The sequence below is a fragment of the Hippoglossus stenolepis genome, chromosome 13 (assembly GCF_022539355.2).
Source record: "Hippoglossus stenolepis isolate QCI-W04-F060 chromosome 13, HSTE1.2, whole genome shotgun sequence".
Taxonomy (NCBI): domain Eukaryota; kingdom Metazoa; phylum Chordata; class Actinopteri; order Pleuronectiformes; family Pleuronectidae; genus Hippoglossus; species Hippoglossus stenolepis.
In genome coordinates, this window is record NC_061495.1 from 9893757 (window position 1) to 9906782 (window position 13026).

At 41.6% G+C, this 13026-nt stretch overlaps 1 protein-coding gene across 2 annotated transcripts in view; it reads right to left on the reverse strand.

Moving 5' to 3' along the window:
- LOC118120013 (receptor tyrosine-protein kinase erbB-4) overlaps positions 1-13026 on the reverse strand; it is a 283408-nt gene that overhangs the window by 96693 nt on the left and 173689 nt on the right. For both annotated transcript variants that reach the window (XM_035174572.2, XM_035174571.2), the window contains exons 4-6: positions 9259-9390; positions 5540-5605; positions 477-595 (exon numbers count right to left, since the gene is read on the reverse strand). In XM_035174572.2, the coding sequence (XP_035030463.2) occupies positions 477-595; positions 5540-5605; positions 9259-9390 (317 nt within the window). The remainder of the gene's footprint in view (positions 1-476; positions 596-5539; positions 5606-9258; positions 9391-13026) is intronic.

Consider the following 13026-nt stretch of genomic DNA (forward strand, 5'->3'; position numbering starts at 1 on the left):
AAATTGACATAGCACATAGCGAACCACAGGGATGGAAGTCTATATTTAGCAATAACACTAAATTGCTAAAGCAATGGGAATTAAGTGTCATTAAATGGTATTTAGAATACAAGTGGTATTTTAACATACAAGTTAAGTGTAGAAAGAAGAAATTGCTTTGCAGAACCACCTTGAAACGAAGGTGGTAAAACGTCACAAGTAGAATCTGTCAGATTTTTGGACACATTTGTGGCCACATTCAGGAAATGAAAGAGTGAGACATATGATTATGATGTTGCCATGTCAAGAACAGGTTTACATGCTCTTCCTTTTCATTGAATGGAAGTAAATGCCGGTGTGTGTGTGTGTGTGTGTGTGTGTGTGTGTGTGTGTGTGTGTGTGTGTGTGTGTGTGTGTGTGTGTGTGTGTGTGTGTGTGTGTGTGTGTGTGTGTGTGTGTGTGTGTGTGTGTGTGTGTGTGTGTGTGTGTTCACTCACAAAGCAGTCTGTGTCCTTTGGTCCATAGCAGCCACCTGCACACTCACGATGGCAGCAATCACTAACATAGGGACCGAAGCAACGGCCATCACACTGCTCCGCACACACTGTCTTTGTTACTGTGTAAAAATGAGGAGAGAAAACATATTATTTAACTATCATACATCTGAATATCAAATTTTTACTGTGAACAAATTCAAAACGGATAATAGTCTATGCAGTGCACAGGCTATATGTATAGGAATTAATTTCATTTAATTGGAATACATTTAATTTGAACAGAAAAGCGTCAATGAACAATAACATCCTTTCACTAGTAAGCATCGGATTTACTGTTGGAGTTTGTTCTAACATCTGGCCAACTGCAACCTGGTAAAAATAAATACACATCTGTGCGGTGAGTGCAGCTGAAGCCAAAACATCTCTGCCACCCACTACTAGTTATCTTCAATCATGTTTTGGCCTCCCTGCATTGCACCCACTCTGAGGGAGGAAGAGACAGAAACATCGAGATTCCTATCTGACTCTGTGTGAACGCCAATCACTTCACGTCTGTCCACCCTTTCCTCTCATGCCTGTCGCGGCCATGTGGCGTACGCCTGCGTGCCGCGCTCCTCCACAGCCGTATATATGTAAATGCTCGCATGGAGTCTGCCATTTCACTGAGAGAGACAGCTGGCAAGAGATGCGGCTAAAGTGGATGCAAGGGTATGGGGAGTGTCGGCAGTGGGATGTATATGATGGATTGGTAAAACTAAATAAAAAATGTGTTGGTGATGGATAAAGCAGTGGAATTAACACAGTTGAATAATGAGCTGGGGAGTGAACACACTTGTAAAGAGTAAAAGCATACGTATTTTTAAAGTCTTGTGCGCAGGTATATGCTACAGAACCAATAACATACAATAGATGATATTTTTATATTTATGCCACAAGCCCAGAAACCCATCTTTATGAAAAAGCAAGATCAAGTCAGATTCCCTTTTCCCAAGAAATCCATCCATCCATCTGCCCATCCATGCCTCTTGTCCTTTGAGGGGGAAGCTGGAGAAATTGCAGCTGACATTGGGCAAAAGTCAGTTTCACACACACACACGTTAAAACCTACAGACAATTTAGAGCCTTGAATCAACCTAACCCCAATCTGCATGTCTTTGGAGTGCCGGAGGAAAGCGGAGTACGCGGAGTAAACATATGCTAAACGGGGAGAACATGCAGACTCCTCATGTAAAGGCCCCTGCCGGGATTTCAACTGAGGAATTTTCTCGCTGTGAGGTTAAATATCGCCAAACCAACATGCACTTAAATCCAAGTTCTGACCACAAAATGGCAATTGACAATGAAGGAATTCAAAAATATTGTAAAATATAAAACATACAGTAGTTATTGGGTATTCAGCCTAATTCTTAAAATCAGCTCTGTTGATAAAGGTAGAAGTGAAACTGAAACACAAAGGTGTCAAAATACTAATTTCTAGGAAAAGTAATGTGATTAGAATTCAATATTACAAACCCACGCACGCACACACGCACACACGCACACACACACACACACACACACACACAGTGTTTTGATGTGAGCCGCGTTTCCCCTTTGGGGCTTTGCAGTGACGAGATACTATCAAAGTGATGGATACAAGCCACCGACAGCCCGCCAAGCGCACATGCAAATACACACGCACACTTCACCCGACGCCTAACATACAATCAGTGGCATTCCATTAACGGTGCCTGGGCTAAAATGAAATGGCCTCCTTTGCTCGCGACACTTTGCCAAAACAAATGACCTTGCCAACGGAGAGACGCAATGCTGTTGATCAACTTGGCTTTAAACTTCCACTTTGAGAAAAAAAGAAAATACAACAAAAAAAAGAAACTGCTGGTGATGACAAATACAAAGGAAATCCAGCTGAGAAAATATGGCTGGAAGCTTCCATTTGAACAGGCTGTGGACAGTAGCATCCGTCACAGGAACCTCTGCCTCTCGGTTCCCATTTACATGAGTTAAAATGTACTTACTTCTACATCTGGCCTCCGAAACAATTTCTTGGATAATGTTGGGATTTTTGCAATGGAAACACTTTCTATAACCAATTCAATTGTCTGTATAATCTACGCAAATATAGAAGGCTTTGAGCAAATTAAAGGTCAGAGGCCTTTTTATTGCAAAAAGATTGTTAAAACACTTATTGATTAGCTGAATAATGAAATGCCGATTTCATTTTCCATTTGGTCCTAGTGGGATGTTTGTGACTACTCATTCCTCCTCTTGTAGTTAATAGATGATTTTCATAAAATTTCAAACTCACTGGCTATTCCCTTTGCTGCCTTTATTAGAAGATCTGCTTCTCCTCAGGACTTTCTTTCAATGCAAGACAGTTCACATAAGGAATTCAACTAGGAAAACACAGGCTCTCCTGTTTGTCCAGTATTTTTCAACCAGAGTTTTTGCTTCACTGAACTACTTTATAACATTTACTTTAGATTCATACAATTTCAGCCAAATTCTGTTCTAGCGATGCCACTGTTACCTTTTATGAAATTGAGACACAAGTCAAAACAAGTCAACTAATCATTTTCTGCCCAAAAAATTAGGGAAGTTATAACAGTGTCAGTATTTAGTAATATTTTTAGACAGTATCTACAACACAAATTAACTGAAAGGTGATTATATGATGATATGCTCCTAAATTTTATCTGTTGCCCCAAAGTGGCCTGAAAATCTTTTAATGGAGATAAAAACATCTATTTAATAAAATCAGTTAATTAGTTTGGTGATTAAAGCATAATTTATTTGAAAGGGATTTGCTTTCCTTTGTTTTTAGGCAAGATGAAATTAATAGTTTGGGTATGAAATTTTCTGTATTAGAAATAATGATGTTCTTGCAACATCGGCCTTGTCTAGAGCTGACACTTTCCCAAACAAACCAATCAATCAATCAATCAAACAATAACTATAACTAAGTTGTCAGATGTTTGTGTTGGTGAGACTCAACATTTTCCAGCAAAAATAAAGGTTTATTTCGTAAGTATTCAGCTAAACATGAGCCATATTGCTGCACTATACTGACATTTTGATTTATAAAATAACCAAAGAGGCATCAGAGGGTGAAAGAATCGTGATCTGTGCAGACCATCAGCAGAACTAGTCTGTGGTTATATAATCAACCGCAGCCTCAGACTTCACAGACGTCTTCTTCATCATCTACTTCAAGGGGGAAGTAAAAGTTCACTTTTTGAATGAATTCACTTTTCCCTTGAGCTGCTGACACCAAACGCTGCTGTTTATTGTTGCTTTTGAGACAGGTGAATAATTATTCATGGATATGTCACAAAAGTATCTCTGAAGTCATTTTTTCATTTGACATTTTTTCCACTTATTCACTCAATATGTTTCAGCACAACAAAATTAAAAGTTGCAAAAGCAAAAACATAAAAAAAAAAAGACAGGATGAATCATGAGCCCGACGTATGGATGAAGATGGAGAGATAGCATGACAATGGCTGAAAGGAGGGGAAGATAGACTGGGCCCGGGGCTTATCGACGACTGGTCTGTGACATGTTAACAGGTCCTGGTCAAACAGTTCATTCTGTATTATCTTAATGAGATCGCGACCACAGAACAAATAAGATGAGACATGCCAGAGTTGGCACAGATTAAGTGGTCCATGCAAAGAGTGATGGAAAGAGAAGGAAATGGATGGCGAGGGTGGTACAATTAAAAGGGATTGTAGAGATTGTATAGGGAATCACAGATATTTAATGGAAAGAGGAAAAAGTATATGATGGTCCTTTTGTTTGCATGAATATGTACATGCTGTAAATGTAGTGAAGACCAAGCCCACGTGCTTCGGGGTTGTAATATGTCCACACAGATGGAGGAGTTGATTCAAATGAAGAATGGATTCACAGTGTATCTTTATAAACAGAGGGTTAGCATTTGTGACAACCGATTTATACATTTCCCGGCAGAAGTCTGATGACTTGAACATTTGTCACATTCGCTGCTAATAGAAAATGCACAATGGTTTTCTTTTGGCAGGTTGTATTTGAGCTCAGTTTGCTTATCGAAGGCTGAAAACACACAGACCCAATTACTGGCCTGTCATGGATCCACCACTGCACTGTGTGCTCAGAGTCAGAGGGTGAATGATGGTAGTTCTCCTCTCTGACACCGACACACTATGATGATACTGAGGGTTGTGCCAACAGCTGGAGCAGTAGTGGTAATAGGAAAGTAGCTTTACCCAAGCAGTGTAATTAACAGTAGTACATTTTTTATTAAGGCAATTCGTTGATATATTTTGAAGTTACAGTTAGACCTTAAGTTAGACCGTGAGGATTTCTAAATTGAATTTGTAAAACGTGGAGCTGAATTCAATGTTACTATATAGACTAGTTTGATTGGATAAATGTTAGATTGGCATGCTGTTGTTTCTTTCTTGTTCTGAAGTATAGCTTCTTTTTGCATAGTTTTAACAATTTGCAAATAATATTACAAATAATAATTAATAAAATAAAATTTTTTAGGGATAAACCACGGACATGAAATGTAAATTGAAAAAAAGACCATCCCTGGTTGTCCTGTGTTACAATAGGTATAAAAATAGTAGCGTTTAGCAGTGGACATTGTTTCTCATAGAAGGCAGATGAACTTCTGAAACAAAAACCTAGTTTGGAGGTTAAACATGACTTTTTATTCATTGATTTATACAATTTCTTTTGCAGGCGGCTAAATAAGGTTTGAAAACTTGGACAACACTGACGGCTACATTCCTTCCTGCATGCCAAATGTAATTTGTAATCTACAGAATTACCGTTACCTGATTAGAAGCTTTGAAACATGTAGATTCCATGACTGTGTCTGTTTTTAATGAAAAATAACTTCAAATTTAACCAGCAAAGAAATACCTATATCAATTGCAAATGTGTTTTCATGCTCTGTTGGCATATTTGCGGGAAAAAAATATACAACAAATCCTGAACTGGACGAGATGCCATTTCAAGAAAGCCACTGGAAGGCCATGCGATGTGTCATCAGCTAATCATGGTAATGTACTTACAGGTTTGACACTGGTCCTCCTTCGGTCCCCAGCAACGACCATTACAGAAACGATGGCACTTTTGACCTGCACACAAAGTCAAGGACAGAGATGATTGGCATTTCAAATGGTTACCTCATCATAGAATATGAACATGAATTATTTCATTTCATTACAGTTACATCTGAAAAACCTGAGCTGGAGTGTATGACTTCAAGCCCTCCACTGGAAACTCAAAGTGATCCAAACAGTGAGGAAAGATGTAGGCTTAGCTTTAAATACACGTAATGTGTGTTAGTGTGTGTTAGTGTGTGTGTGTGTGTGTGTGCCCCTAAGTTGTTGTTTCCTCGCAACATGATTTAAGTTGCTTCAAGAGATGTTCCTAAGATACAATTCATTACAACTGCATCCCAAGGACTTTGTAAGTGCTTCATGATTATTATTATGACTTAATAAGCATAATCTTCAAGAAATGTTGGCACTTTAATACTTGGCATAATTGGCGTGTAGTTAATTATATAATTTCCTGATGATGCTGGAGTTCATTAACAGTTCTTAAATAAATAACTTCCCTACCCTTGTATTTACATATGCCTTGCAATTATTCAGCGTGAACATTGCCCATAGGTTCGATGTGTTTCTCAGGTATTCTGTTATATCTCTCCTGACTGCTATCTGCTGTTTTAGTCATAACAACTTTAACACTGATTGTTTTGGGGAAATATATTTTTTTGTCTCTCTACTCTGAATCAGTGCAGCATGAAAACCAGCGCACATCAGTTTGAGATAAAAGCAGCAAAGAAGCAAAGAGCAGCATCAAACCCTCAGAGCTTTAGTCGGTGCCTTTCTGGGTTTTTTTGGAGGACTTAATTGACTGTCTAGTAATTGACTGCGGGGGAAGTGAGCCTGGGTAAGTGCAGGACAAGTGTTGTCCTCTGTCCATCAGCCTCTACAGATGAGAGCTATTAGCATGGAGACCGACTCTATTCCCCAACATGAGCCTCTCCATCCTCTGCCCTGCTCTCCTTCCTCGTCTGCGCCCCTCTCCACCCCCCCCACATTTCATCTCTTTCATTCTCAATCCACCACTCGCTGATTCATCACTCCTCTGCGGTTCTCTTTCACTTAACGTTTTTCCTTGTCTCTTTTTGTCTTTTTCCAGTCCGTCCCCTTTGTTTCTCCGTTTCTCGAGTCCGCTCCCCTCGAACTATAGCGTTTGAGGAAGAGAGGGGTCGACAGCCCTGACTTTATGAAAAGCAGCACAAACAGGAGAGCGATACAAATGTCAGCGAGCCATAAGTGGTTGTCTGACACTGCCAAGTGCATAGAACCGCTGCTACACTTACAGTTACATCTCTGTTCTCCTCTGTGCTCGGTGCCCTGTGAAGTCAAGCCTAAGAGTTTTCATTTAGTGTCCAAGGTCTTCACTATCTCCACTTATAAATTCTCAGAGACCTAGAATAAACCTGTCCTACCCCTCTTCCTGCACCATAATCTTTTACAGCTTTCTTAAAAACAGCCCCTGAAGGTTAAAAGTATGCTGCCTTACCAGGGCTGGTCTGGGCAGAAGAGGGACGATGGTGGAAGGGGTGTTCTGACTAAGGCTACATGTATACTACTATGTTTTAGTTGCAAATCAATCTCTGTCCACATGAGCAATTTAGCTCTGTATCAGTTTTATTTTCCGTTACTACTGAAACACCTGAAAAGGCATATCGCTTGGGCCTGTGTAAACAGTAAGAAAGCGTGCACATCCCGCTGAACACGAGAATTGTTGCTCGAAAGCTCATCTCCTACTTATGTAAGCAGTTGTGTTGTTGTAAAACATGCATTTAACTGCTCAAAAGCAGACCCTAGCAAAGAAAACAGGATTAGCAACGTTTGTGATTGATGATCCACGTTGTGTTTCTACACTCATAGCTGAGGCTAATGCTAGTTGTTTTCTTCCAGGTAGGGGGTCATGCAATAGGAGCTTGAAGAATCAGTGGAGGCTACGTTGTGTTCGCAAAAACCCAATCAGCAAATGGTTCTGAGTGTCTACGTCACCGTTCTCAAACATCTCAGTTTCTGCTAGTCCAGAGCAAAATGCTGCCCCAGTGATTTCGAACTGAAATGGGGTCAGCAGCGTTTGTAGACTTCTGTTTCAGCGACAATTTGGACAACAGGCTCATCTGTAGCAGACTTGTTAGAAACGTGGATGTAGCCCAAATCACCAGGGCATGCAGACCAGTAAACACAATCAAGGGATTAATAAATCTCAAAGTAATAACTATTTGTATAATAAAGCCTGTGTCTCCCCAAAGAATGAATTTAAGATTATGTTCTCCATTGTGAATCACGGGTTTGGAGACCCTTGATCTTTCAGAGGAGTAGAGGACTAGCATGGGAGTCAGGGTGGATCCGGGGAGGAGGGAGTTGGGGGGGATCGAGCGGCATATCAGAGCTCTGAGTTGTTAATCTGCACCTGAAGCCTTTAGTGAAAATGCTGTGAGAGCAAATCCAAGGACACACACAGAGACGATATTTGTGTTTTGTGCCATTATGATAATGTATATGCATGTGTTGACGAATGTGACCAGACAGCTTAAAGAAATGCAGAGGAAAAACAACAGATTAACAGCTTGAAGGAACAAGGTCATAAGAAGTGACTTAATGCATCTTTACCTCACTTACACCCACATCCAGCATCACAACATATATCCTCTGATAGATTAAGTATGTTCATTTCACCCAAACAAATCCCTCCAGCCTTCTCTGACATGTCTACCAGCTGGTTTCAGAGGGGCATTAATGTGATGTGCACGAGCTGTAATTGTGAATTGTTGTGGCAAGGACAATGACAGAATGGGGTCAAGGGGGCAGGAAGTGATATATATTTTACTGCAGAGATCATGTGTTTTTGTTTACAGCACATCACATAGGCAGCTTCGTTAGTGTCCTCTTTGTGCATGGCTATTCTTTGGTCGTCTTTTTTTCAGTTTTGGGTCCCCCGTGCTACTAACGTCAACAGCACGCCTACTAACTCCAGATAAATCCTCGGGATAATCTCCTGCTATATGATCATATGGGTTTATTCAGAGATTCTACCAGAGGGCTGGCCGGAGAAATTCTGGAGAATGTCCGCAGCAACTGACTCAGACATTTTCATTCTCACACTGAGCTCCTTAATAATTTCAGGAGATTATCCAAACTCCAGTGCTTGTCGAAGAGCAGCTTTTTTAAAATAGGAACTAATGAGGTCAAACTCAAAATAAATAACATTTGAATCTATGAGTCTATAAATACAACAGTGGGTCTAACAAAAACAAAGATAACTTATCCATAACAAAACACATCAGCATAACACTAACCCCAGCATTCTAACCCTGACCCTAACCCATTCACATATGCAATGTACCACTGCATATGTGAATGGGAGTGGGCTCACTGGTCCTCTGGATCCCGCTCTTCATCTCTGCTTAAAAATACAGCTCAAGGCTAAACTGGCCACTGCTGCTTCATCGATTTTTAAATTTTTTCAAACTGTCCTTGATGAGCCCAAAAATGTGCACTGCTAAATCAGTGCGGCACCCTTTTAAGTTCCATTTCCTTCAGTGTTGTTGTTCATTGTGTGACAGATTCAACTTTGGTGCTAGTGTCCAGTTCCCAGGTCTCACTGGGTGCAGCTGTGAGTGAGTGTGGAGCAACAGTATTCCATCAGTAAAACTTCCCGTCTCCCAGGATGTTGGTTGTTTACTTACATGTGACACTGCTGTTGGTGGGCACCACCACAGGGTGGGTCCCTGGGTTTTTGACAATGTCTTGCCAGTGGATTGTGTCTGCGTGACACAGGAACTTGTTCTTGTCGACATACACACCGCCAGTTAGGATCTCTGTGGAGAAGAAACAGAGCACACATTCAGTACAGACACACACAGGGCTTCCTTGGTACTAACCGTGCCCGGAGGATGCACCTAATTCAGCAATCAAGCTGCCAGGCACCTGATGTGTTTTTAAATTGCCATCTTTCCCCCGCTGTCATTATATAATTAAAAACTGACATGGGCAGACACTGCACGTTTAAGTCAAAATCATTGACATGCTTATACGGACTAGTTTGGATGGGCACTTTATCCTCTAGGGGGAACAGTTGATCTTGAGAGACACCCACACCTGATGTTGGTGGTTGCCGTGAGGCCGTCGGGACAAAGCAGAGTCATATTGCTTATTATTACAACCTCTGATCCCATACCATCCTCGTGTTTTGTCAACTTCCTATTTACACACGGTGAGCAGAGAGAATCAATTATTCCCCACCGCCATTACAATTCTATCTTTCATCACAGAGGTTGGACAAAAAGTCATGTATCGAGACCGTTGTAATATGCATCACCTTGTTGAGCCAATGATTGTCAGACTTTTGGGGGGGGAATCAATTACTTTCACTGCACACACACACACACTCAGAGTGTGTTGAATGATTGGTTACAGAGGCTGATTCAGATTGTTGTTGTGTAGGAGTTGAGAGAATGCTTAATGCTGACTTTTATTGGAGTGAGAAGGAGAGAGGAGGAGGAAGAGGGAGACAGTAGCAGATTTGCATTATTTACCGGGCGTATGTCTTCTCTATCTCCCCAACGAACAGATTACTGACATCGGGCTGAAACCAGTGACACACATAATCATACACGAGGCTCCCTGCAAACACGGTACAGAAACAGCCAAATATAAGATAGTCCCACAAATGATAAAATTATACTCCTCGGATAATAGGTGGTGGTGGTGGTATTGCCTCCATAAACCCGCCCCCCCCAACTCCCACCTCTCCCTCTCCCCTATCTTTCTGCGTGTGCGGTGGAAGTCGGGGAGAGAAATTAATCCTGCCTCTCACTGCAGGAGGGATATCGCTTGGCGAGAAGGAGGCCGCGTCTCAAATTCAAATTGTTTACACAATGGGATGCTGCTGGCAAAGTAGGGCAATGGCCAAACCGGCAGACAAAGCAAAGCAGCTATTATGACAAAAATGCCAGCGGGACATCTCAACCCTGGTTAAGCAAGATGCATGTACATCTGGCGGGCACTCACCTTCATCCTGGTGGAGTTAATTGGGGCCAAGATATATTGAATTCAGTTGTAAAGGCATCCAAGACACATTTGGCCACATTTACAACAACAAGCAGATGCAACGTCCACATGTAAAACCTATTGGAAGAGGGTCGAATGTGCCTTTTTAAATCAGTTTTGAATGCAACACGTAGAAACCCATGGTGACCTGATTTGAACATATTTTGATCACAACATGTTGACAGTCAGTAGAAATGCTGCCTCAATCTCAAATTTGTATTGCATTCCTGAGTCTACAAATCTCACTAAGCAATACAAAATTCATTGGAAAAACCTTGAATTTGATAATTGTGCAGCTTATGTACTCAGACCAGAGGGAACGGTAAATGGACTGCATTTATATAGTGTCTTAACGGCCACTCAAAGCACTTTACAGTCGAAGTCCCATTCATACACACACAATATATATAGCTTTGCACTTCTCTCACACTCATAAATCCCATTCACACACAATTTCGGGTTCTTGCCCAAGGACAGTGAGCAAAGATGAACCTGGGATTGAACCGCAGACTCTACCTGCTGTGGTTTTCACTTCTGCATAAGTTGTTTCCAGACACAAACTGCGGAAATGTCCAGAAAACTGGATCTGGACACGGAATTTGCCGTTCACATATGGAGAACACAGCAGGAGATGAAGGCAAGGGGTTGGTGACAAGGTAGATCATGCAGGAGGCGGGACATGACGGGTTAACTTCCACTGTGGAAATCACATGCTTTTGTTTACAGCACATCGACACTGGTGTTGGCCGTAAATACATTTTTACTCGAATCTTGACATCTTTCCAGATTTGACCTGGACATTTGCATTCTTGCATACAGCCCCACTAGAAAACTTCAGGAACATTTCTGAGTCCATGTCTGAAAGGAGCTTCTACCAAATGTGAGGAAGCAAACAAAAAGAGAAGGGGAACATTTTAAAAAGACAGATATGCTGTGTTGACTTTTGTTCTAGAGAGATGAACTAAATATGCAATGGCTCAGGCTCAAATATATTCCAGGTTCTTTTGTGTGGGAGTCACAAGGTGATGCCACTAATTCCAGCTGGACATGGGCAGCCTTCACACTCGCAACACTCAACAATAAATACTCAGTGTTCAACACTGTCACATAAGTGACCCTCAAATGGTAAATGGTCTGTATTTATATAGCATTTTCTAGTCTTAATGACCACTCAAAGCGCTTTACAGTACAGTTTGACATTCACCCATGCGTACATACAGTGCATCTATTAGCAGCAATTGTATTTCTATGAGGGGGCAATTAAGGGTTCAGCATCTTGCCCAAGGACACTTCAGCATACAGATGGGGAAGACTGGGATCGAACTGCCTTCCTTCTGGTTGGAGGAAACCGCTCTCCCCCTCAGCCACAGCCGCCTCAACACCAAGGCTCCACCATTCTCACACATGATGGGCATGTACTGCACAAAGCAACGCATCGATTTGCAGAGCGACATCACCGAGTTCAAGCCGCTGCATAAGAGTTTAATTGGCTCCTTGGTGGCACTTTGCCCAGGGTAGTTACAGCAGCTCCAACGGAATCCGTCACCAAGATATTCATTTACAGACGCACATTACATAATGCCCACAATAACATGCAAATCTCATGCAGCCCCTGCTTTCATTACAAGTAAGTGCGTGGCTTGCACATCTGCGCTGCGTGCACTTGGTGGCCAGGGGGGAGATCAATGGTTAAATCCTGTTGTTGATTGTTTAGTGGGTAGAGAAAATGTCTTAATTAGTTTGCTCACGTAGCCGCAGCTCACGTTTCCAAACTGCTCCCCTCCCCTTCCCGCTTCGTCCCGAGAGCAAACCGGGTGTCTCTGAATGAGCGTGTGGCCTCAAAAGGCACAGCAGTCTTCAGCATCAGCCCGCATGACCGTCGGTGGAAAACAATATGAAATTCAGGGAGGCAGAACAAATGTATGCAGGCAATTATTTTGATGGTAAGTGCTTGTTGCGATTTTTTATTTTTTTTATTTTTTTATTTATTGCAGTGTGGGGACGAGTTTGATTAAGACTGGGAGGCAAATAGCAAACCAATGATTAGAAGAAAAGCCATATTAATGAGTTTGGGAGAGAATTGGTGTTGTGTGGACTGTTTAATGAAGAAAGATGTAGGACAATAGCAGCAGTATAATAAATGGTTGATGCGCTCCAGTGTTGGAGGACTGCATTATTGAAAATCCCCACTAGGGTTTATTCTTCTGTATACTGAGGAAGATTCATCTGCTGGAGCACTCACATCAATACATACGAGACAAAACATTCACTCAATGTCTGAACTGAAGTTCCTCTTTAGTCTGCAGGCGGCTGGTGTACGGGCTACAAATAAACATGAAGGAAGTCCTACCAGCCTGACAGACCAAATAGTCAGCTGGACAGAAAGTCGGAAAGATAGAAAGTGA